The sequence below is a fragment of the Poromitra crassiceps genome (genome assembly GCF_964638095.1).
Source record: "Poromitra crassiceps genome assembly, chromosome: 3".
NCBI classification, from domain to species: Eukaryota; Metazoa; Chordata; class Actinopteri; order Beryciformes; family Melamphaidae; genus Poromitra; species Poromitra crassiceps.
The window spans coordinates 66,952,500-66,979,913 of NC_139625.1; the positions used below are offsets into that span (position 1 = coordinate 66,952,500).

Below are 27,414 nucleotides of genomic sequence, written 5' to 3' on the forward strand. Positions count from 1 at the left end.
CCCATTTAGCACCATTCCCACTGGGTTTGTCCTTTACTGCAGTGTCTTTAGGGGTTTTAAGGCACAATAAGTAATGGTGATCCACTACCGCTTCGCCCTTTTTGCATTCAAAATTCTTGCACAAAAAGTTCCTTTTGCAAGGTCCATCGTGAGGATTCAGGCACTTAAAGCATCCCTTTATCTTCTTTACCTGAGCCCTCCTCTCAGATGCACTGGCCTTTCTGAAAGTGCTACATCGATAGAGCTGCCCTGCATGTCCAGTTTCGCTGCATACTTCACAAGAGCCTTGCGACGGGTTGCTCTTCTCACCGCTTACTGTTGCTCTTGTAGATGCACGCCTATCCTGCGCTTTGCTTCCTGGCTGCTCATTCGGCCTGTTGCGGTACTGTGAGTCGTTCATTCTGCTAGAGCCAGCCCGCCTGGTCTGAAGCTGCTCAGCCTCCATCAATACAGTAGTCTGGTCTCTAAGAAATTCCAACAGTCTGTTAAACCGATTTCGTGCGGTCACCCCATTCCTTGGGTCGCAGCGAAATAGCAGCCACCGTTGCTGCATCTCGTACGGTAGCTTACTTTCAAGTGCGTGGACCACCAACTGATTGTTTATTGCGTCTTCACTCTGCAAGTCAGTGAGGTCAATTACAGCTCTCTCCACTGCTTGGATAAGCTGCAATGTCTCTCTTGGTTGGTTACCACGTACAGCTGGCAACTCTTGCAGTTCCATTATAATGTCATTGACAATTTGTGAAACGTTACCGTACCGATTTTCTAACGCTCGGAAAACATCCGCTGCATCACGACAATAATGCAGTCTCAGTTCGTCTTTCACTGCTTTATCCAGACTATCTAGCAAGTGAAATAGCATTAGCTTGAGTGAGCCCGATGGCTCTGCCATAGCTTGTAACTCAAGCCAATTCTCTTTCCAGCGGAAATACGTTCTCCTATCTCCACTGAATCTTGGGAGGCTCAGGGGCGCTAGAGCTAGTCGTGGCACCACCGCAGCATGCGCAGCATGCGTCACGTCCCTCTTTGCTGCAGCCTCACCGCCGCTGTCATCTAGCGCGCGTAAACGAGCTCTTTGACCTGCATTCATCTCCTCCAGCGTCGGTATCGGTGGACGACCCGTAGACACACATGCCCCGCTGTCCACTGTGTTACTGGTCTGGAGAATCCTCTCACCTGACCCCTCTCCGATGACAGGTGTTTTGCTTGGGCTGGTAGTAGAGGTTCTGTCCTCGTCGTCCTCTGTGTCACATACACGGCGACGTAATTTTCTGATGACCTCTTTTACTTCACGGTCTTTGTCTTTGTAGCACCCTCGCAGCACATTACCTTCGCTCTTGGGGACAAAGGGGGCCCACTTTTCCACTAGCCCCTCAATTTCTGTTATAGCAAAGTCCAAAGCCCCACACACCTCTTCATATTGATGAGACGTTACGTCGCTATTTGCAAAGTCTTTGGCTTTATCAAATTCTCCTGTTAGTCTGACTTTTGCATTTTCAAAATGGTCAGAAACATTGTCCTTCCATACCAAATCTTGCAGTTTCTGCATAGCGTCTCTGTATTTTGTGCGACAGCTCGCCCATTTGGTATTAACATCACCCACCTCTTTGGTATCTAATTCTTCTCCATCTTCTAAAGCTGCTGTGTAATCCTCCGTAATTCCCCATAAAGTGTCATAAGCAGACTTAAGTGCTCTCTGTTCACTTATTAGCTCATCACCAGTGAATAAATCAATGCTATCAATTATCTTGTTGAGTCTCTTTGTGAACTCTCGTTGCGCACTTGTGCGGTTTCTCTTCAAGTCCTCTATTGTTGGGGCCATGATGAAAAGTTTGTGATGCCTTCAATATGGGGAAAATGGCCGCTTCACTGGAGGCCGGTTTACGTTTAGCTTAGCATAAGGGGTCGCTCTTCAATAGCAGGTATGCACACAGTTCTTTGTTAGCTTTAGCTTGTGATGGTGAAACTTATGAGCACACAGTTCAGGCACAGACACAGACAACTTGTGAAGAGGTTAATTATGACCATGCACGTCTTGTGGTGGGGCTTTGTTGATGGTGGTGTGGCTTTGTTGATGGAGCTTCGACGATGGGTTGCTTCCTTCAAGCTGTGGAGCTGGTCGCTTTTCCGAAGTCGGCCCTCCACGATGACCCGGCGTCGACCTGGCCTTGCTTCACCCTGGTCAGCACACGATCCACGGGTCTGACCACGACGCACGGGTCGGTCTTTTATAACTATTGTGGCTTCACCGGGCCACTACTGTTATATTACTGTGCGGAATTTAATAAACTAAATCCAAATAGCCTATCATATCCCCCCGCATAGGGTACTTTGCTGTTCTGGATACACGGTGAAATCACTCAACCACTACTAATATTGCAATAATCAATAAACAACAAATTATCTTTTTGTCATTTATTTCACTACTCACACTCATACACATACATACACACACTAACTATACTTTGCACAGTCCTAAAGTTCCACTAAGACCGACCCGTGTTCCTCACAGGCTGTTTAGCCTTTAGCTGGCAAGCTAGGTGGTAGTAGTAGCAATACTGGTAGCAGTAGGTAATATACTGTATAAGAAGAAAAGAAAAAGAATAGACATGTTAAAACGATGTACACAAGATCAACTGTGAATCTTCTGCAATTTGAGTGTATCAATGGCTTATTTACGCCAATGATGAAAGTTTTATCTAACAATAACGACTACTCACACAACGGACCATCCAGACACGGCAAAATGCTTTCACGGACTGAAAACCACAGACCCGCACATGCGCAGAGATCACCTAACGTTGCAACGCAGAGAAAACCCAATAACTTCCGGGTTATTTCCGGTAGTCCCCCGTAGTGTTATTATAGCAGACAAAACCGCCTATCCGTACCAAATTAACATACTTTTGAGTCCAGCAGTCGGCCCTAATGTTATCGACTATGACGAGCATAATTTACTTTAGCAGCAGCGTTGAAGGTGCGCCCATTTATCAACCGCAAACCGCAATTTTAACTACTGTAAACACAGTTTAGGCTAACGCTAGCGGCTAATTGCTAGCCGTCTGAACCGGAAGTCCTGAACGACTAGACAACGGTCAAATCTATTACTTTAAACACAGATCTGATTACACAGTTGACCTATGCTCACGTTATTAACACCAGAAATACTTAAGAAATTATACAAAATATACATCACTTTGTAATATATATGAAATAAACGGTAAACAAATAAAATACCGACGTAGTTTTAACAAAGTGTGCCGGCTCTCTCCAACCACTAGATGGCACTTCAGTCTCACCTATGGTCTAATCTGGCATGTAAATCTACATTTGCACTGAGAAAACAGCAAAACCTGACAATGCATATAAGGAAGGATACTCCACCAGCACAGCTCTCACTTTGCTTACAGACGAATGGCTAAAACAAATTGACAAGAAGTCTGTTGTGGGTGCTGTGCTACTAGATTTCAGTGCAGCATTTGATATTATAGATCATGATTTATTACTTATGCATACAGCATTTAAAGACTCTGCTATTAATTTGATGAAAAGTTACTTACTAAACAGACAACAATGTGTAATGTTTAATGGAGCACTTTCAAGCGTTGAAACACTTCAATGCGGCCTTCCTCAAGGAAGTTCCCTTGGGCCTCTTTACTCTATTTTTGTGAATGATTTACCATATGTTCTAAAAATTGCAGGTTTGGCAATCTATGCAGATGATACAACACTGTATGTTTCTGCAAGTGACACTGAGTCAGTTAATAGGCTGCTTCAGCAAGAATTAATGCTTGTTTCTAACTGGGTAGTGGAGAACAAGCTTAAGTTGAATGTTTTGAAAACAAAGAGTATTATGCTGGGTTCTAGTTATGCTTTAAAGTCTCAGCCTATACTGTCTCTTTATCTGCGGGGTACTGCTATTGAACAGGTAAGAGAGGCAAAATTGTTGGGAGTGACTATAGACGAAACTCTATCTTGGTCTACTCACATCAATAATATAGTGTCTAAAATGAGTAGCAGTATCTCTATGATTAGGAGAAGTGCACATTTGCTGACTGATACAATTGAACTCGTAATTCAGTCCTTAGTCTTGTCTCGTCTGGACTATTGCCCAGCAATTTGGACTAGTTCCTCAAAACAAGAAACTGTAAAACTACAGCTCACTCAAAACAGAGCGGCACGTCTTGCTCTCCATTGCTCTATAAGAAGCAGTGTGGAGGGCATGCATGCAAGACTGAACTGGATGAGGGTGGAGGAGAGACTAGCATGTAGTTTAATTATATATTTGAAAAACATTTGTATCTTGCGTCAACCTTATTGCTTGTTTTTACAACTAATCTCCACATATAACAGACATGGCTATGACACCAGACAGGCCACAGGCCTGCGCTTTACTCTACCTCTTCCAAGAACCAACGCACTTAAGAAAACTCATGTACAGTATAGAGCCGTTTCCCATTGGAATAGGCTACCAACAAATCTTACCAGGATCAACAATAAATATACTTTTAAAAAGAAGCTAAAGGAAACACTCCTTCGCAAAGACATTGTACTTAGTTTTGTCTGAGTGCAGTGTTTTTGTTTTTTCTATTCTTTTCCAAGTCTCTTGCTCGATTGAATATTCATGTTCATGGAAAATGTGTGCATTCTCCATGAAAATGTGTGAAAATGTGTGCATTATTAGGGCAGTATGCCCTTGTATGACACTGTTGATGTTTATTATTTAGTTTATCTAACTTTATTTTTATTTTATTTTAACACAATCTTGTGGTTTTAATGTGAACATTGTTCACTGTTTTGTTGTGTGCAGTGTAATACTGCATTATATTGTTTTGTATTTTCTGTATGTTGCAGGGACCCCAGGAAGAATAGTCTGAGTAGTCAGACTAATGGGGATCCATAATAAACAATAAACAATAATCACATTCATTTTGAGATATTTGGGCGGCTCAGTGGTTAGCAGCGTTGCCAGACGTACGATAATTATCGTATTTGTACGATAATTTCGACCTCTGTACGATGTACGATCAATAATCCCAAAATCCCCCAAATGTACGATAATTTCATCATTTTGTGACACTTAGACGAATCCTACGTCTATCACTCTATCTGTTTATACAATCATCTCTTCAAACAACATATTTGCAGCCAATACGTGCAGGGTGTTTTGTTGTTGTTGCAACGCAGGCTGAGATCACAGTGTTGAAAAATCATGCCAAGTCCAAAAAGTAGCCTGTGATCAGCCGCAGCCCCCCCGACATAGGCGCGCCAAAGGCGCGCCGCGCTGGGGAGGGGGCGTACGATAATTTCACTCCAAAAACGATAATTTTGACCCTCTGGTACGATAATTCAACATTTTCCATCTGGCAACACTGGTGGTTAGCACTGTCGCCTCACAGCAAGAAGGTCGTGGGTTCTAATCTCCACCCCGATCCTTTCTGTGTGGAGTTTGCATGTTCTCCCCGTGTTTGTCTGGGTTTCCTCCCACAGTCTAAAGATATGCAGTGTTGTGTAGTATCAATGTAAATGTATAGTATGTACTGTATATTACAGTATGTAATGTGAACAGGGCACTCCTGAAAAAGAGAGCATTGCTCTCAGTGAGGCTCCCCTGTATAAATAAAGGTTAATTAATATTACTTTAATTAAGATAAGCAAACAAGACCATTGCTGAGAAGTCAGCTCTACCGGCCTCTACTGCATTTTACATCGTGTCTCTCCAGGTTGGATTTGGTGGGAAATCTGTTGTTGCATTGCGGCACAAAACAGGAGCCATTTTTAGTTTGTAAGAAACACACAGGGGGAACAGTTTCCTCAAGTGCTGTCTGGCCTTGTGGACCCCCTTTGCAAAATCCCCTTGGGGTACCCAGCAAAAGTCGTATTTAGAGGCACTTACTCGTATTCTCTGCACCTCCATGAAGACGGCTCTTTGGAAGGACTTCTCCCAGACGGCCAGGTCGCTGGCCAGCTCCACCCTGAAGGTGTGGCTGTGTCCGTGGCCGACTAGGATGCTGAAGCAGAGGGAGTCGCTGTCCTGCTGCTCGGGACAAGCCTCCAGCCCCAGGTATAGCCTGGCCTGGAGCCAGCAGTCCTCTGCCATCCACAGCTGAAACACAAGCCTTGAAAACTACTGTATGACCAAGCCTTACACATTTTAAAGAACAGCTTGACATTGTGGATTTCAGTGTCTGAATTGGCTCTGCATGTACATGTACAGGTATCTACGACAGATATGATAAAAGGCAAATTGCATGTTATCTGGACATTCAAGTAGTCTCTCTTCTCTTGAACTAGTTAGCTTGCTATGCTCCTTGGTTAGAATTAAAGAATACTTAAAGGTACAGTTCACCCCAAAATCAGAAATACATATTTTCCCCCTTACCTGTAGGGCTATTCACCCATCTAGATCATTTTGGTGTGAGTTGCCGAGTTTTGGAGATATCGGCCGTGGAGATGTTTGCCTTCTCTCAAATACTGAACTACACCCACAGCGGTTTTTTCCTACTATTTTTTTTTCTTTATTTACTTTGAGCAGCATAAGCCGAGTGTCATCCTGTTCCATTGTATTCAAGAGAAGGCAGTCATCTCTATGGCCGATATCCCCAAAAGTCGGCAACTCACACCAAAACGATCTAGATGGATAAATACTGTAGCACTACAGGTACTGTAAGAGGGAAAATCTGTATTTTTTATTTTGGTGTGAACTGTCCATTTGACATTTCGAGGCAAACTGGAGGGAGAAAACTAATGCGACAAGAGCCTGAAGAGGAAAAGTAGAAAATTCAAGACGTTAAGTTCTCTGTTCAACACAGAGTCCATATCCAGTCACTTATGCTTTGAAGTGAATAAACAGTGTTACGATGATAAAAAGGTTTTAGTTCAGTGAAGCAAGAAGATTTTCTTTGGGTGACCTTGCGGACTCAGCTCTATAAAGACATTCAGTAATACAGCTATTGTTAGTCCATTTGAAGTAAGACCATGGGCCCTATCTTCGTACACGCGCTATTTGCTTTTTGCGCTTGCGGGCCAGTTTGTGCACCCTAATGCATGTCTTATGCTATCATCTGCGCATCTTATGCTATTGTCCGCCTCGCACAGGTGTCAATTTGCGCCGGGCATGATACCATCCAGTTTTGCGCCGGGGTCTGTGCGTTAACGCAGCTGTGGGCCAAACCAGGCGTTTGTGTGAAAAATGCTTGCTATTGTCCGTATGCGTGCAATTCATTGTGGCGCCTTTGCATTAAGACGTTTGAAAAGCACCTCTTACCACAAAAAAAGGCCCTGCTGCCCGTGAGCGCACCAGTATCGTTGCCTCGGTGTGCCCAGGACACATGCAAATCCACTCTAGATTTCTCAACAGTCCTAAAACGGACCCAACCCAACCCGCTTGAGACTGTGATGATGTAACAAACTACTATGAATTCCTTTAAACAGGAGGAGGGGAGAATATAATAGAATGGTTTAGAATAGAATAAAATAGAATAGTTTAGAATAGAATAGAATAGAATAGTTTAGATTAGAGCAGACACCCGCCGTTGTCACATAGAACACTCATCCCGAGACCACCCAACAACAAAAAAACAGTTTTAGGACATTATGAAAAGTGTGCAATTAATGTCGGCGCAGCTGAAATACAATGGGAATGGTGTGTGTGTGTGGGTGTCAACACAGAGAGCCGTGCTGAGTGATGCCGCTCTTTCAAGTGGAAATTCTTTCAACCAGCACACATTTTTGTTATCAGCTTTTTTTATTCTATTGATTTATTTACACTAAATCCACCAGTTTTGGTTCAACAATTCATTAGAGAATTGTATCTATTTTTTCTCTGCCAGCATTTGTCATTTTCCCCCTTCTCATCAATGCCCGCAGCTCAAATGTCCCTGTTTCTCTGTGGAAAACCAGTCAACCATAGAACAAGAAACACAGCAATCATTTTGAGGTGGTAAAAGCAGGAAGTACAGTAAAGCAGGTGTAACTAATACTATTAACTCATTGAGTGCCAGCCATTTCTGGAAAACGGATGCTCCCAGTGCCAGCCCTTTCAGAGCGTTTTCAGTGATTTCTCAAGACCCACAGAATATTGTGTGATATATATGTAAACACCGAACACGCCCAAAGAACGATGAGACTCTCTTGTATCATCAGCAAAAAAAAGTTTATTGATATAATTTTCCTTTAGTTCTCAGCAGTAGAAGATAGGTTGATTTCACCAAAAACAGACGTTTCAAACTAGAAGCTGAGATAATGAGCCTTTTGTAAAATGAAGCATTTCAAGCACATCACTGACTCTGAAGCTAATATTTTCTGATGTAGTGACGTGGTGTAGTTGTGTGGTGCCCTGTGTGCCCCACCACCCTCAACTGCAAACTCCTCCTCCGTGGGAGTGTCTCTGGTGGCTCTGCTCGAATCTCTGCTACCTGCGTCAGGCGACGAATCTCTGCATGGAGCTGGGATACTCATCCCCACACTAACACACAGCTTGCATGCCGGCGGAGCTGGGAGAAACTCACCCCCACACTAACACACAGCCTGCATGCCGGCGGAGCTGGGAGAAACTCATCCCCACACTAACACACAGCCTAACACGCACCCAGCGTCTATTTTCGGAACGCTCCCCCGTTTTTGTGCGCCGGCTCCCAGCGCGACACCGAAAAGCCAAACCGGACTGCTGAGAATGGTTTGGCTTTTCGGTGTCGGGTGCTGCTTTTCTGGCGGCTAATCGTGTGGAGAAACTATGCAGCAGAGACAGAGGGGCTCAGTTGTGGGAGCGGATTGGCTGCTGTCCGCAGCTAACGTTAGCTCCAGCCAGAGCAATCTATACGGCTCTGGCTCCAGCATGCATCGGTTTCCGTTTCATCACGGGGCTTCTTCTGCTGTTTTTCCTCACCTTTCTCTAATCTGGAGAGCACTGTCGCCACCTAATGGGTCCGTAAAATAGCTTATACACCTTCAACACCCACCATATTTTTACAGGAGATGCATCAGGCTTTGATCCACGTCCCACCGTCAAAAAATGCAATTGACGTCTTTAGACGTCATTACTATGTTACTATTTGAATTGACGTCTTTAGACATCATTGGCACTCAATGAGTTAAGCATGCTTCCATTCTGTTTAGGTGTTCCAGTGCCAGGGCCCTTATTAATTCTAATGATTACACCTGTGTTACTTCCTGCTTTTCCACCTCAAAAGGTTGCGCTGAAATGAGCCTATTGCATCAATTAAAAACTGCAAATCACATGTTTTTAACAGTGTTATTGGTACATGATGCGATGGTGTTGAGATGTCCAAATTACGCATGGAGATTAAGCACGCCCATTTACTGCTTTAGCACAGAGGCATTTTGCAGTGCACGGAGAATAGCAGAGCACGTGGCCAGGCCTCCAAATTGTTCTGCGCCATGCATTCTGAATCTGAATCTTAAAAGCCACGCAAGTGCTAATTAGCGTGTTTGCAAAGATAGGGCCCTATTTTCAATAGCATTTTTTTTATGGTTGATAATGAGTTATAGTAGAGCAGCCATCCCCAACCTGTGGGCCCGGGCCCACAAATATATTGCAAGTGGACCACCAAATTATTATTATAATAATAATAAATATGGAATTTATATCCACCTTATTTTTGGCGGCCATTTTTGCCTGATCTGCCTGATGGGTGCTTCTTCCGGTGTGATCCTCCCAGCCTTGTTGCTGACAGCTTGACACCCGTCTGGGCGAACGGAGCAAATCACTAATCAGGTCCAGCTTGGCAAAAATCTCGTCGATAAATATCCCTTTAAGACCGCAGTGCATTCATGGGTAATCGCCTGCTGTGGCTAATATTAGCCGCTAGTTAGTTATGTTACATGGCAGTAAAACGCCACTGAATGACCAAATTGATATAACTTTTAACCATTTCGGGCATTTCCATACAGACCCATCAGCGTTGGTTAGTTGTTTATAACGTGGCTGGCTATATTTCTAACGTTCTATCTATCTATCTCTGCACACTGAGAATACTGGGAGGCGGGCCATAGCATCTCTGTCGATGATTTGATTCGACAGTTCTGGACACTGGCGTTGGCGTTGGCCAATCCTGGCGTGTTCCACCCCCAAATCGATTGCGTTCTGGCGCAAAGCGAGTGGCTTCTAGGACTAACAGGCTCTCTGAGCCTCGTGCCACTAGCGTTATTTTAGAGCAGCGCAGTAAATACAATATTCCTGGAACGCGAGTTTAACGAAACAGTTACATGTCCTCTGCATTCTACATCAAATAAAGACATTACTGTTTGTTTTATTTGGTTACATACTTATTGGCCAAGTTATGTTCAATTCAGCCAGGGTACAAGGGACTGAGTGTAGGCGGCCATCTTTTCAAATCAAGTAGAATACCATTTAGGAAATGGCAAGCTGCAACAATAAGTCACGTCAAACCGGACCTTGTACGCACAATTATTTTTTACAGTGAGGCATTCAAAAATAAGGTGGATAGCGCTTTTCAAGGACTCAAAGACACTTTACACTAAACACTAAAAGGGCGGGGGTGACGAAGGTGCAACAGACAATGGACAAACACGACACAGACACACAGGGATAGGCAGGGGGACCTTAAGAGAAGGCAGAGGAGAAGAGATGGGTATTGAGGCGGGATTGGAATACAGTGAGGGACTCTGATTCTCTAATGTCCGGGGGGGGAGAGTTCCAGAGCTTCATGGGAGCTGCCCTGGAGAAGGCTCTGTCACCAAAACTGCGGAGGTTGGACTTGGGAGTGGAGAGAAGGCCGGCAGTGGTGGATCTGAGGGACCGGGAGGGTTGGTAGGGGGAGAGGAGGTATGGGGGGGCCAGTTGGTGAAGAGCTTTGTATGTAATGACGAGGATTTTGTAGGTGATCTGGGAGGAGACGGGAAGCCAGTGGAGTTGTTTTAGGACTGGGGTGATGTGGTGCCAGGATTTGGTGTGGGTGAGGAGTCGGGCGGCTGCGTTCTGGACCAGTTGGAGTCTATTGATGAGGGTGGAGTTGATGCCATAGAGAAGTGAGTTGCAGTAGTCGAGACGGGAGGAGATGAAGGCGTGGATGAGTGTTTCGGCAGCAGGATGAGAAAGGGAGGCCCGGATCTTGGCAATGTTACGGAGATGGTAGAATGAAGATTTGACAACTTGGCGGATGTGGGGCACAAGGGAAAGGGTGGGGTCGAGGATTACACCAAGGTTGCGTGCCTGAGGAGATGGGGAAACAGTAGTGCAGTCGATGGTGAGTGAGGGGTTGTTGAGTTTGCTGAGGGTGGATTTGGAGCCGATGATGAGTAGTTCAGTTTTGTCACTGTTGAGTTGTAGAAAGTTGTGTTGCATCCAGACTTTTATTGCAGACAGATAGGAGTTGCTATGGGAGAGGGGTGGGTTGTGGGGGGATTTGGTGCTGAGGTAAATCTGGGTGTCATCGGCATAGCAGTGGAAGTTGAGGTTGAAGTGGCGGAGGATCTGACCGAGGGGGAGGATGTAGATGATGAAGAGGAGTGGGCAGAGTACAGAACATTGAGGGACACCATTTGTGACTGTGGAGGGGCAGAGGAGTGATTGTGGAGGGAAATGAACTGAGGGCGGTTGGAGAGGTAGGACTGGAGCCAGCTGAGTGCGGTGGTATTGAAGGCACCGCACTCAGTTGGCTTTGAGTCTGGACAGCAAGATGGTATGGCTCACGGTATCGAAGGCTGCACTCAGGTCGAGGAGGATGAGAATGTTGAGGGATCCAGTGTCGGCAGAGGTGAGGAGGTCGTGGAAGACTTTGAGGAGTGCAGTTTCTGTGCTGTGGAGTGGGCGAAAACCGTACTGGAGGGATTCAAATAGGTTATTGGAGTGCAGGTGGGTTTGGAGTTGAGTGGCAATGAGGCATTCCAGGGTTTTGGAGAGGAAGGGGAGGTTGGAGATTGGCCGGTAGTGGTTGAGGTAGGAAGGGTTGAGACCAGGTTTCTTCAGGATTGGAGTGACAGAGGCGGTTTTGAAGGCAGAGGGTGGGACAGGGAGGAGTTGAAGAGCTTGGTGAGATAGGGGCAGAGGACAGGAAGGCATGATTTCAGCAGGGGGGTGGGAAGGGGATCAAGGGAGCAGTTTGTGGGTTTGGATGAACTGATGAGTTTGGAGATGGTGGAGGGGGCAACTGGAGTGAACCGGGAGACACGGCGGTATTATGTATGAGAATGCATTTCTCCATTGTTGATTTATACTGCAATTTTAATGTGTAATTAATTATTTGATAATTAGCCTATTGCAGACAGCCGCTCACTTTTAGTTTCTGATTTCTGTGTGGTGCTGACGAACAGCTCCTTTTGTCATTAAAATAAAAAGTTCTCTGAGAACACATTATTTGCCCTCCATCCTGTTTACGGTCGGATATTGACCGCAAAACATTTTTGAGATTTTCAAGTGGGCAATGAGTCAGAAAAGGTTGGGAATAATTAAGTTAGAGTGTAAACATTGAAGATCTTCTTTATTTATGTTTTACTGTTACTTATATGTGACAGGGATAGGTGTTTTGGGTAACAAGTAGACCAAGGTCATTTTTCAGCCTTTTTTTTAAGTACAGATTGTAACCTTTCAAATGATGTGTCATACTGTAGATTGGAATCTGAAAATAGCTTAAGATATGCTTATTTGAATATTCATACTCCTAAAAGGAACATTCAGAGAAAATTGCCCTGAAAGTTGGTGATCAAACTTGGTTTGCCGTGAACAAGCTTGGTTTGCTTTGAACAAGCCTAGTTTGGTAGCGAAATAACTATTTAGTCATCCTAAAACTGTTTGTTATATTCAGTGCATTCTTCAACATCCAAACTTGCATAATATGACAAAAACAAAGAAAAACGGTTGCCTATTTGTTACCCCTTTCACCAGGCCGTGTCACATATTACAGTTACACAACAGACAAAACTGATTACAGATGTAATCAGTGATTATTGACTGTGATTATTGTGATATAGATGATTGATGATATAGATTATTATTAACTGTGATTATTGACAAAAATCACAGTTTATATTTTGTACTTGATATTTTGTTATTATTTAATATGGATGTAGATATTTATTCATCAATGCTTAAGAAAATGTGTGGAAGAATGTAGTAGTAGTTGGAATAAGATTTCTTTCATTATCAGTTTGAATTAAAGATTTTCTGGCATCTTGGTTCAGCATAGGACAATGACTCAGTAGGTTGTTTTAACACTTCCTGTATTATTCATTGTTATTATGTATGTATATATATATATATATATATATATATATATATATATATATATATATATATATATATATATATATATATATAAATAAATCTCTTGCCATTTTGAAATTGTATTCACCTGATCAAAACATCAGTAAGGCCTGCTTCTGACATACCTTGTGAACCTTGAACAGAACCTCATAGAGGTTATATATGGTTTCAGCTTCTCCCCAATCAGATGCGCTGACCTGAGAAACAAACAGCAAGCTTTGTTAGATGAACAGCAGTGATATCAAAATGACGTACTCATATATACTGTATATATTTGACCCAAAATGATAATAATATCAAGATAGCATTAAAAGTAGGTGTGAAATTTCATGAAAAAGTCTCTGGTCTTTCGTCTCTGCTTCTGTCATATTCATTCATTATCTTCTCATTGACAAATCAGTTGTCTCCATTCTAATCGGTTGTCTGTTTTCTTCCTCCATTGATTGAGCACACCAACACATTTCAGAGCACTTTTGCAAGTGTCTTTGCACCGTAGTTGAGGACATCCAACAGGACAGGTTCCATTGGCCAGCTCACCATGCATGCTGGAATGCATCTTTAACCAAATAGACATACAGGGCCCTATCATTGCAATCGGCGTAGAAAATGCGTTTAAGGCCTAGCGCTAGGCCGCCTAGCGCAGTTAGTGGGTGTGGACCAGCGCACTCGCTATCTTGGTATCGGCGCTACACGCAGCCTCAACCATTATAACCACGCCTTTTAACACGTTCACTGCCATTGACGAGATATCTCGGCTTACAGAATCCAACGGTTGACTGCCAAAGACGAGATATCTCGGCTTAAAATTTTTTTTTTTTTTTAGACGGTGGGACGTGGATCCAACCCTTTTACGTCTTTTATACAAATATTGGAGGTATTGAATGTGTATAATCTATTTTACCGACCCACTGAGTGGCGACATGTCTCTCCAGAGTAGGAAGAGGCGAGCCAAAACTGCAGGGAAAAGCGCGAGGAAGCCGTTCTCATACTGTAAAATGGATGGCGAAAACGCTTTCGCTTTCGCACTGACGCACAGCGGTGGCAACGGTGGGGGGTTCCAAGAATAGACTGGGTGCACACTTTGAAACACGCAGCATAAATAAGCGCAGAATCGCAAGAGCTTCATCAGAGCTCTCAACCGAAATGCCAAGAAACGAGCGAGCCCCATCCAGCGAGCCCCATCCAGACTGCCAGGCAGCAGCCAGGCAGCAGCAACTCGTTTGTGACAGACCCGCTGCAGAGCCAAGGAGGGCGGAGGAGAACGCCCACGGAAGGAGGAGTTTGAAGCAGAGAGGGGTTTCCTGCTGTTATGGAGGAAATTACTGTTCAAAACTATTGTTTAGATGTCTGACGTCTTACTGATGCCAAAAATGAATGGTTAAAGTGACTGTTCTATCGAATTTCACAAAAAGCCGTTTATCTCAGAATAAATTTTCTGACGCTGAAACCATGCTGTATTCAACTGCTAATGCTTACATAACTACTAACTCTACAAACTAACTCTTTTAGACAGAGAAAGCACACATTCTATTAGTTCTTTTGAGATATTGTGTGTTCACAAAATCCTAACAGAAACGAATCCTCGGCTCTTGAAAGATGAGCCAGAATCTTCAAAAAAAAAACCTTGGCAGAAGCTAACTACAGTATTGAAAAATGGCTGGCAGTGAATGTGTTAAGCGTAAAATTATGCATAGTCTGCTCATTGGAGAATTGCAGTAAAGAGTCACACGCTTGCCTTTTAAGCTCCAATTCCTGGACAAATCCGGTAAAACCAGACAAAGCCAAGCGCTCTGCCCCCCCCCCCCCCTCCCTTCATCCAGTCTGTCTGTCTCCATATATAGGCTATTATTCCATATTATTATGCTTCTCAAACCAATCTAACTGCAGTTTAAATACTGCAAGCATGTAAATACCCTACACTATAGCAAGATCAAAGTGAAAAGAATGTTCTAAATGCATCAGCTAGAAAAATATAGCCTATTAGATTGGTGAAAGTTTGTCCAGAAAGATATCATTTTCTCTCGCCTGCTGCAGGAAGGATGATGCACATAAATATACCCTACATTATGTAAAGTCATTGCATAAATGTGTTTTTATTGTAAAACTAAATGTGAAGTAGGGCCAAGTTATTGGAGCGGATATCACAGTATATCACATGACAGTAGAAGCGCGTTCCGCTGTCACTTATCTAAATCACGTTAAATCGACAAGGGATATATATAGGCCCAGGAGGACATATATGTTTCACATAGGGTGGTGTTTTCATTTCAATGTTTTATTTGGTCCAATATTGAAATGTTCTACAATTGCAGGTTGTGTTACCATTACACATTATTTAGATCTACCTTTATATATATATTCGGCTCATTTGGTTGCTATTTAGTAGCGAAATGGAGTACCACAATGCATGCTGGGACATGCCAGGCAGTGAACTTACAACTTCTTTTTCCTATGGGAAGTGTGTTGTGTCTGTCTGAGCGAGGGAGTCAGAGAGAGATAGAGAAGGGTGACAGAGAAGAGGCAGAAGAGCGCTCCTCGCAACTGGCGCACTGAATAGGCCTGGTTTCAGAGAGAGACAGAGAAGGGTGACAGGGGAGAGGCAGAAGAGCGTTCCTCGCAACTGGCGCACTGAATAGGCCTGGTTTTCAAAAGCGCAAAGCGCTAAATTTACGCCAGTTGGGAAGATATCATTAGGCCGGCATTTAAGGCCGACACGCCCATTCTAGCCCATTCAGGGAGTGCGCCACGCCCATTCCGCCTAAAGCGCATTTGCCAGCGTAAAGCCATGTTGATATCTTCCCGAGGCAGGCGCAAGGCACGTTTTTTTGCGTTTAAGGCCCGTTTTAGCGCCGAAGGCCTGTGGGAGAATAGGGGCCACAGTATCCATTGCATAATTAAGCAATATAGCATGAGAGCCAGTGTGTTGTGCCAAATATATCCTCCTGATCAGCTGTTATCCCACGAGGCCGCAGGCCGAGTGGGATAACTGCTGAGCAGGGGGATATATTCCACAACACACGCAGCTCGAGTGCTATATTGCTTTTATAAAACGGTTTCCAAGTATGATAATATAATAATAATAATAATACTATAAGTCCGACTCCGACTGGCATGTCATTCTGATAGAGTCAGTTGAAACACTACTGTAAGGCGGGACCGCAAGAACATGCGGGTGATTTGATTGGATCGTTCTGGAGACTGAAGTTGACATTGGCCAATCCTGGCGCTTGCTGAGTAGCTGAGAGCTTTCTGGAAACCCCGACCGCAGCGTTGCATTCTCAGCGCTTGCTGAGAAGCTGAATGCTTTCTGCAAAGCCCGACACCAACTAACGTTACGGGGTTAAATGCGGGGTTAACAGCCTTTCTTTTGCAAAGAAGACATTAGGCCGCATCTATTCTTGTACAAAACATCATTTTCTGCGAAGTATTAGTAAAGTTATAAGCGGAGATCGATTCACAAGGATCTGACAGCTGTCTCCGCCATTTTTTTTTCTACGTTGTCATTTGAGGTAAGCCTTATTATTACTCTCTTAGTAAGAGAGTTGCCATGGCAACCAATAACCCATGGCCATGGGTTATTGAACTCGGTTACTGGAATTATACAATGGCTGTGAACCAATCAGATTGCTTGATTTGAGAGAGCCATTTTATAATGCACGTTATACAACTGTTAAAACTTAAAGGATGGCTTTACAGATAACCAACCCACTTTGTATCATTAATAATCTCGGTAATATAAGCACATGGTGTTTACAAGTCTTTACCTCTCTGTGTTTTCCTCAGGGAGATCTCCCATTTCCGCCGTTGTGACGTGTTTTACGTCACAACGGAACTGTGGAAGGTCTGCTCAAGATGTGGAATCTGCTCCGAGGGTGGCTGTTATTGTTTTTTTTTTAAGTATGCGCACATCCACGGAGAATCGCATCAGAACCTTAACGAACCTTAATGACTTGCAGCTGGCGGGGGCGGAGTTTCTGCAGGCATAGAAAGGGAGCATTTTTCTCCATGAGGAAAACAGACAGAGAAGGTAAACACTGCCCATGTGCTTATATTACCAAGATTATTAATGATACGAAGTGGGTTGATTATCGGTAAAGCCATCCTTTAAAAGAGGAGAACTTCACAGAAAAACAATCCTGATTTATTTTGCATTCATGCAGAAATGAATTGGCATCAACTTTAACTCAAATCAACATAATAATTGTCAAACTAAATGAATGCCTGCAAAACTGTTTACCGTTTTTAGATATGTGTAAGATCATGTGTAAAATAAATCAGCATTGTTTCTCTGTGAAGTTCTCCTTTAACATAACATGACACTGACAGTTGAAGGTCTTGAAGGGCTGTTTTGAATGAAAACATGCATACCGTTGGCCCTCTGTGACGCATGATTGCTTAATGCAATATAAATTATAAATCTCAGACATGGGAGAGTGGAGGCTTTCATTGCTTAGATCCAGTTAGTTATGACAGTAAAGTGAAAGGAACATCACAATAATCACAGCATATGAAGCAGTACAGCTCTTCTTTCACTTGCACTATCTGTGCACCAGTCAGGCATGTCCCAGACAAATACAAATCCGTCACCAGCTGCTGCACGCCTGTCTCCTCTGTTCAATTAGAGTCCAAGCATACAGCGTCTTACAGATGTACCCAAGGTGTTACAAAAAACAATCCATGCAGCACAGTTGGGGACAATCATAGATCAGCAGCCAGCAGCGTAAAATCATCACGCCACTAACCTCGAAAAACAAGATTTAAATCGGCCTGAACAAGTTCTGATCCTGAGCTGAATCCGGGGCTATTGAATAAAAAAAATACTATTATTCTTGCTTTAAAGTGATTTACAAAGATTTGACTAAAGATGTGTTCACACTGAGATATTTATTTTTCACTCTGTCGCTTGATTCAACCCTTTGGAATCGCTCTGTCGCTCTGTTTAAATCGCTCATCAACAGGCACACGAATTGATGGACATGTGGGGGCTATAACGTTACGCAATGTCATGATGTTTGTCCACTACGAGCCACCGTAGATGTTTACAAGCTAAGCCTATCAGCATGCTCCTAATGCGAGCTCCATACCGGTAGTACAGACTTCACTTCATGTCAGCTGTCAGCCTGTCAATGCGGTTTGTTGCCACACAATAAACCAGCGGTTTGTTCCAAGCCAGTGTGATCCTTGACTCGCTCTCACACGGCAGCCAATCAGCGTTGAACAGCGAGCGACTGATGCCAGCGTAGTTTCGCTCGAGTTGGGATAATTCATCTGGGCCGACGAGCATATTTTCTCCCTATCGCTCTGTCTCTGTCGCTCGGACGCCCAGCGATTTTTCTCCCGGGCGAATATACGCTCAATCGCTCGTTTGCATTGACTTTGTATGTAAACTCGATGCCAGCGAAAAACTTGAATAGGTTGGTGTGAACGCAGCTTAAGAATTATGAAACATGCCAATATGGACTTCTAACTAAATTCTACAAATGTGCCAAATACCAGAGCACCAAACCATGGACTCCAATTTCTCCTGGTTCTTAGATGACTCTCACGTTAAAGAACCATCCAAGAAAAACAGAGATTTATTCAATTGGAAAAAGGAAATAGAGCCAAATACCGGAGGAGCTGTGAAGATATAAAGAGACGGCCCTCTCAGTGCCAGGAACTTGTATGCGGAGGTTCGAACAGCAACACTTCCTTCAGGGCTCTCACATGCCCAGCCCAAGTGAATGACCTGCAGGGAGATGAATGAATGACACATTATTGCTATTTGACCTAAAAAACAAACAAACAAACAAACAAACAAACAAACTCAAGATTATGTAAAAAACTGAAACTGAAAACTGAAATACTGTACTGGTGGGGGGATTTATCGAAATTCTATTATTTCCCGATATGAAAATGTGACAATGAAGAAAGAATTAAGATATTATCTCCATTTTATTCTGCTGTAATAATCACAAATGAGACGCTTGACCATCACAGTTTCACAAGCTTTCCATTCAAATTATACTATTTGCACTTTCTAATAGCATTTTTAAATTGTTGTTTATTGTAGAAAGCCAGTGCCATCGCTAGAAAGATTTGTCTCCGAAATCAACAGAATTCTGCACAGTCAGATTTTGTTGTGATTGAATTTATTTGTTTATTACAACGTGGTTGTATTGAATAGTGAACCACATATCACTTATCAAATTGTATCGTGAGACAGTATCGTCCCATTCTTACTGTTAATACAGAAGAAATAAAGAAAAACTGCACCAGCCCATATTTAAATAGAAAGAAATGCCATATAATAGGCATGCATTTATTAATAGTTGTATGATGTATGTATAGATGTATGATGGAGCTGATGTATTTATAGTTGTGAGTTTGTAAATGCCCTAAAAATGGAGTTCAGGTGAAGGCATTGTTGGCAAAGCTGAACTTTGGATGAACTTTTGCTCCACCACCTGCGAGGGGGCAAAGCCGACTGGAGGAGAGGAGACTCCTATTTAATCAAAATGCTATTCACCAAAGTTTTTCTATATATCCTGTGTGCACTGAAGTCACAATGTTATAACCATATGTCACGTGAAACATGGATTGTATTATATCGTTGAAATGCATTGTGTTGACTGAGGGATGTGAACACGTGTCTATGGACTTCCAAGTGGAAAATGTAATCTCAATATGAATGGATTTTAATTGTATGCTGAAATAGTCTGTGTTACATGCACAAAGTTTGAAATGACAATTGTATTAATGCATTGTTGTGTGCAGAAGTAAGCCTGTTACATAACATGTTTTCAGATGAGAGTGGGAAGAGAGTGTCATTGAGTTCAAGACCATAGGAGGTGTCCCAGTTGATGGATGTTTTTAGATAAGGATGGTTTAGAGTATCAGTGAGTTCAAGACACCTAAGGGAGGTGGCAGAGTTGATGGGCAGGGCCACCATTAGGAGAGGGATCATGTAGCATCCAATCAGAATTGAAGTCATTGAGTCAGCAAAAACATAGACACACCTTCGATGACAATGACAGATAAAAGGAACGGAACTCAGAGCCTTTTTTGCTCTCCTGCATAGGCAGGGAGTCAGACGGGAGACCGTCACTTAGATGCTCTCGAATCCACCAGGGAGAGAGCATAGATTGAGAGCAGGCCATTATTAAAGCTGGAGTTAGGGATAAAAGAAGCACTGAATTGGGTGCCCGTGCAGGAAATCCCCCTATGAATTACGGGTGGAGCACGAAGAACAGAGGTCTGTAGGCAGACCATTAGATTGAGAGCAGGCCATTATTAAAGCTGGAGTTAGGGATAAAAGAAGCACTGAATTGGGTGCCCGTGCAGGAAATCCCCCTATGAATTACGGGTGGAGCACGAAGAACAGAGGTCTGTAGGCAGACCATTAGATTAATAGAAGTTAAAAGGAGTTCTGGAGTTAGGGATAAAAGAAGCACTGAATTGGGTGCCCGTGCAGGAAATCCCCTGTGAATTTACGGGTGGAGCACGAAGAACAGAGGCCTTTAGTCAGGCCATTAGATTAATAGAAGTTAAAAGAAGTTCTGGAGTTAGGGATAAAAGAAGCACTGAATTGGGTGCCCGTGCAGGAAATCCCCCTATGAATTACGGGTGGAGCACGAAGAACAGAGGTCTGTAGGCAGACCATTAGATTGAGAGCAGGCCATTATTAAAGCTGGAGTTAGGGATAAAAGAAGCACTGAATTGGGTGCCCGTGCAGGAAATCCCCCTATGAATTACGGGTGGAGCACGAAGAACAGAGGTCTGTAGGCAGACCATTAGATTAATAGAAGTTAAAAGGAGTTCTGGAGTTAGGGATAAAAGAAGCACTGAATTGGGTGCCCGTGCAGGAAATCCCCTGTGAATTTACGGGTGGAGCACGAAGAACAGAGGCCTTTAGTCAGGCCATTAGATTAATAGAAGTTAAAAGGAGTTCTGGAGTTAGGGATAAAAGAAGCACTGAATTGGGTGCCCGTGCAGGAAATCCCCTGTGAATTTACGGGTGGAGCACGAAGAACAGAGGCCTTTAGTCAGGCCATTAGATTAATAGAAGTTAAAAGAAGTTCTGGAGTTAGGGATAAAAGAAGCACTGAATTGGGTGCCCGTGCAGGAAATCCCCCTATGAATTACGGGTGGAGCACGAAGAACAGAGGTCTGTAGGCAGACCATTAGATTGAGAGCAGGCCATTATTAAAGCTGGAGTTAGGGATAAAAGAAGCACTGAATTGGGTGCCCGTGCAGGAAATCCCCCTATGAATTACGGGTGGAGCACGAAGAACAGAGGTCTGTAGGCAGACCATTAGATTAATAGAAGTTAAAAGGAGTTCTGGAGTTAGGGATAAAAGAAGCACTGAATTGGGTGCCCGTGCAGGAAATCCCCTGTGAATTTACGGGTGGAGCACGAAGAACAGAGGCCTTTAGTCAGGCCATTAGATTAATAGAAGTTAAAAGAAGTTCTGGAGTTAGGGATAAAAGAAGCACTGAATTGGGTGCCCGTGCAGGAGATCCCCTGTGAATTACGGGTGGAGCACGAAGAACAGAGGTCTGTAGGCAGACCACTAGATTAAGAGAAGTTAAAAGAAGTTCTGGAGTTAGGGATAAAAGAAGCACTGAATTGGGTGCCCGTGCAGGAGATCCCCTGTGAATTACGGGTGGAGCACGAAGAACAGAGGCCTTTAGTCAGGCCATTAGAATAAAGGAATGATCTAAACGACAAAACAAGGCTTCATTTAGAGAGCTTGGCCACCACAGATAAGAAATTGTTAAAAGCCAAGAGTGATACTTAAATAGGGAGAGTATAATGAACTCCATGTTGAAAATCAAGGTAACGTACATTGGATAATGATGTCATGTATATTGGACTGAATGTAATGGACAATAATAGTAAGCTTTGTAAGGAGAAGTGTTAACTTATATAAAACCTATAAAAACCAAGGATTTTTATTTATTTATTTTTCTTCTTCAAAACATCATTGAGAAGGGTCCACACATCCAATAAGGTAAGAGGCATGATTTTGGGTTCAGATAATTAGCCTCCTCCATGCTTGTAGAAATGACAGAATGATCTCGGGCTTCAGCCCGTTTCTCACCAGAGAAATTATGTACTGGGTGATTCTACTATATAGGTTAGTAAATTCTTTCACCCTGGAGGGAAAAAGTGCCGTAAGGCCACCTGTATCGGTAGACTGCCCACCCGATGTTCGGGGAGGAGGGGGTAGAGGTCCTAGATTAAGACCCGGAGGTGGACAAAGGATTAACGTGTTGTTACTCATCGGGGGGAACTTACGTGTCTGCCTTTTTACTCTGGGTATTTATAGTCGTATGGGATAGCCTCTATTAGGAAGAGATCCGCTGGTTATCACGGTCTCTCGCCTCCGTGATTTGGGAGTGCTCCGATGACGCTATTCTAACTCTCAGGGGAGGGGTCAGAGGTCAGAGGTCGCTCGCAAATCATTTCATGGCGCCCAGAACGCGGGGCACGGGGAAGGCAAGAAGTCTTTCCGTGTTAAAATTCAAGAATCCATATATTTATAATGTTGCGCTTTCATGCCGCGTCAGACTGAACTTGACCTTGGGTGAGGGAAAACCGGCTAAACTCATCTAAAATAGTGCAAGTCTATCTGATAAACTCAGAAAGAAGCCGCAAATATCGCACCGAGAACTCTCGCGCGGGAGACGGTGGATAATTTGTGGGCTTCTGCCTCAAACCTGAGGAGGATGGAAGTGCAGCAAATCACACGGTATATAGGTAGGAATCCGTACCTAATACAGGGGAAAAGTCCAGGCCAATAGAACGGCCGACTTCGCACTTAGAGTACTCTCGTATTGTATCCGGTAAGAGTAGCTTCGAGATGTACTGTATTTTATTCACAGGGGCTATATAGCTAATAGCATTCAAACCCGCTGATTTAATACAGGTGTGATAAAATTCTCACTAAATCCTACTGAAATCCTCTCAAGTCACCACCACCACGAGTCAAAAGGTCAGAAGCCTAACGGCTGGTCGTAAAGACGAGGGGCGGACGACAGAGACTTGGGGATCAGGGATCCCCCGCCATATGCGTTAGACACAGTACCCCTCTTAGCATCAGTGAGGAGGGGGGAGATGAAATGGCAGAGCCAGAACTTAGCTCAAGAAAGGACGATGTTGAGCGATGCAGAAAGAGAGCTGCAAAAGTATTTGTGAATGTGAAATATGGACATTTATTATCAGCCAGCGCTACCGTTGATACAAGCGCTGTGCTGTAAATTAACCCTATTAGAGAGGGAAATGCAGCCCTTCAAAGGCACTTAGATGTGATAAGGAATGGGGACGGAGCTGCACTAAAACCTTGAAAGAGGACAGATGGGGCCAGCAAAGATGCCTGGCAAGGCGCCAGCTCAAAAAGATGAAGATGAAAATGATGAAGATTCACACCAGATAGCAACGTGACAAACTACAAATTGAGTATAGAGAAACTTATTGACACAACAGTTCCTCCACTAAGTTAAGGGAAGAGCTGTGACCCACAGCAGTGGTCAATAGCAGAAAGCTAAAAAAAAAAAAAAAAAAAAAAAAAAAAAACAAGAAGGTGAAACTAAATAAAATAATAATAATAATAATAAAAGGAAAATTAGTAAAATAAGATAAGAGTGGTGAGCCACACCGACACACGCGACTACGTGGCACGAGGATAATCATGGAGTCGAAGCGTCAGCATAAAGAGACGCGGCAGGTATGGTGGTGCGAGACTGAGGGGTATCACGCTACGTGTCCAAAGAGTTGGACTAGCGTGGATGGTGTGACACGCGTACCGGGGAACAGAGGTAGCCCAGGTCGCGACAACATTCATCATGCTTTAGGCCACGGGGGGAGCTCGAGTGAAACAGTTGTGTGAATCGAGTATAGGTCCCTCAGGTCTAGTAAAAGGCTGCACAAAGGAGTGCAAAATGTACAAATACAGGGAGGCTGACTGTCAGAAGCATGACAGCTAGTTTTTATGTGTGTGACATGATTCATTCTTACTTTCTACCGAAAGCTGGAGGAGGCAACCCAAATTACCTCTATTGTATATAAATAAAAGCAACAGGCGTACTAGACAATGCAAAAAAGAAGTAGCGTGTTTGAAAATAAATAGTAGGGAAAAGACAAGGTGGTGTAGACCATGATAGGAGCCCGCGAGACTGCTGTTACTTTCTCTGTCATGCTACTAAACACTCTGCTATGTGTGGATGGACAGAGAGGGCTAAGAGACTCGGGGCTTATAGCCAGAAGGGCTATGGGTTATGTACTATACATGTAGACTGCACTGAAGTGCCTGGCTCAAAGGGAATCCATGAAGTCAGTAAAAACGGGGGGCCATTGATGCCTTGCTCATCCTGTAGGGAAAACATTTCATATAATGAGATGGTTTATTGCTGGCAGCATAGGACGGAGATTAGAATTTATGGGCCACCTGGGCAGCAGGTCAGAGACTCTGGCAGAACGCCCAGGAGATCTTATCAGAGGAATGATTGATAGAGAAGAGGTCTGCAGCAGAAAGAGATCTACTGTAAAAGACAGATCAAAAATGCCAAGTGCAAGCCAATCTATATAATATAGTGATCATCTCATTAGTCTATTGATCATCTGCACATAGTATATATAGTATATGAATAAGAAGGAATAAATAGGAATTTACCGTTAAAGCGGTGCACAATGTAATGAGCAAAATAATAGAGTAAAAGTTTACAGTAGTTGGAACGGCTGTGACCCCTTCAAGAAGAGGAGGGGCAGGGGTGAAAGAGATAAGGGGAGCTTCATGAGCAGGACGGTGTGGGAAAGCCATTTGTTCTGAACTAAAGAGCTTGCAGACAGTCACTGACTGTTATTCTGATTTATCGGGCAGTGTTAGGATAATCAACACTTACCCTACCAATCCTGAAATGTCTAATAGACCTATTGAACCCTTAGAGGGGGAGGGAGAGGGAAACACAGGCTCACCCATAGAGGTAAGATATTTCTTACCAAGTAATCCAAATTAATTTGAATTTATACACAACAGTAAATAAGTAAGTAAAGCAACACGCCTTCCATAAGAAACAGATGGGAGGGAAAACAAGCTAATAGAGAATACTGAGAAGTCTGTTATGAAATCCCCATGTGGCAACAGGGGAATATAGGGCTTCAGTTATCGGGAGGCGTTAGGCCCCCTGCTCACATCTCTACCTCGGTTGCTCCCCACAGAAGCCAGAGGAGACAGGAGGGAAGCGAAAGTGGAGGGCAGCGTTCCAAATGGAAGGCGAGAAGTATACAGAGCAATACCCCCTGTCCGAATCCCTGCCCAACAACACCGAGACGGTCAGTGAGACTGGACAGCCAGATGGGGGACCTGGTGGGGAACCACTTTCCCAGAAAATGGAAGCTGGCCTAGCTGAGTTAGAGGGGGTGGATTTGTCAGCTACTCAAGATGGTGATGTGTTAGAGGTAACGAGTGCTGACTATGATCTTGATTTTGGGTTAAAAGGGGTAGATTTGGGCCAGGATAATTCGAGCAAAATAAATGAACAAGGTGGAAAAATGGAGGGAATGCACTATGGAGGAGAAGAAGGAATGAGAAATAAGGAGAGAAATAAGGAGCACAGAATAGAGCCTAGCTCTACTACACACCATGGAGCGATTATACGAGTTGAGGTGAAAGGTGAAATGAAAACCCCTGTAAGGACGATCAAGGGGGAACCAATAGCTGTACAGAAGAGGGGAAGTGGGGGACCAGATGATAGGTCCATCGTTCTGGAGCAAAGTGGAAATATGAGAGTGGTTAAAAAGCAGGGGAAAAGGGGAATAATCGAACAGGAGAAAAGAATGGAGCTTTACGACTATAGGGGAAGAAGGTTTACAGACTACCAATTGGAAAATCCATTTAATTGGCTGAAAATAGTGTCAGGTCGGTGGGGAAGAATACCTAAGGAACCTCCTTATTGGGAAGTGGGAGAAGAGCTTCTAGCCAAATGGTGGAATGAATCGAAACTGGGGTGGGGACCGGTAGGGAAATGGAAATGTGGTCCTATTGGCCTATTCCCAAACGTCCAGATGCCAGGCAGAATGCCGTATCCCACTGCGGTTCCTCTGAGAGTCACCCTGCTGGAAAGCCCCTTTGGGCCATGGTGTGAAATCCGAGAGCTGGGAGGAGCAGTGATGGGTCACCTGGTCCCATGGATGCACAACACAGCGGGGGCTCGCACCATGCCACTGGAGCCACGTTACCGGGTTCCGGATCGCCAGTTCCCCTTAAGCGGTGGGGGAAAGGGGGGTGGAACTCCGGGAGCCCCTCGACCCACAACATCTCGAGGCCACGCCCCAGGCCACGCCCCAGGCCATGCCCCCTGGCAAAAGTCCAAGAGGGGGTGTTGGCAAAGCTGAACTTTGGATGAACTTTTGCTCCACCACCTGCGAGGGGGCAAAGCCGACTGGAGGAGAGGAGACTCCTATTTAATCAAAATGCTATTCACCAAAGTTTTTCTATATATCCTGTGTGCACTGAAGTCACAATGTTATAACCATATGTCACGTGAAACATGGATTGTATTATATCGTTGAAATGCATTGTGTTGACTGAGGGATGTGAACACGTGTCTATGGACTTCCAAGTGGAAAATGTAATCTCAATATGAATGGATTTTAATTGTATGCTGAAATAGTCTGTGTTACATGCACAAAGTTTGAAATGACAATTGTATTAATGCATTGTTGTGTGCAGAAGTAAGCCTGTTACATAACATGTTTTCAGATGAGAGTGGGAAGAGAGTGTCATTGAGTTCAAGACCATAGGAGGTGTCCCAGTTGATGGATGTTTTTAGATAAGGATGGTTTAGAGTATCAGTGAGTTCAAGACACCTAAGGGAGGTGGCAGAGTTGATGGGCAGGGCCACCATTAGGAGAGGGATCATGTAGCATCCAATCAGAATTGAAGTCATTGAGTCAGCAAAAACATAGACACACCTTCGATGACAATGACAGATAAAAGGAACGGAACTCAGAGCCTTTTTTGCTCTCCTGCATAGGCAGGGAGTCAGACGGGAGACCGTCACTTAGATGCTCTCGAATCCACCAGGGAGAGAGCATAGATTGAGAGCAGGCCATTATTAAAGCTGGAGTTAGGGATAAAAGAAGCACTGAATTGGGTGCCCGTGCAGGAAATCCCCCTATGAATTACGGG

General features: G+C 43.9%; 1 protein-coding gene across 1 annotated transcript in view; it reads right to left on the reverse strand.

The window, feature by feature from the left end:
- The window catches only part of sntg2 (syntrophin, gamma 2), a gene marked incomplete at its 5' end in the record, with an annotated part of 206,049 nt that overhangs the window by 57,644 nt on the left and 120,991 nt on the right, over nucleotides 1-27,414 (reverse strand). The window contains 3 exons of the mRNA XM_083633124.1: nucleotides 5,897-6,106; nucleotides 13,369-13,440; nucleotides 18,855-18,971. Coding sequence (XP_083489250.1) covers nucleotides 5,897-6,106; nucleotides 13,369-13,440; nucleotides 18,855-18,971 — 399 coding nt within the window. The remainder of the gene's footprint in view (nucleotides 1-5,896; nucleotides 6,107-13,368; nucleotides 13,441-18,854; nucleotides 18,972-27,414) is intronic.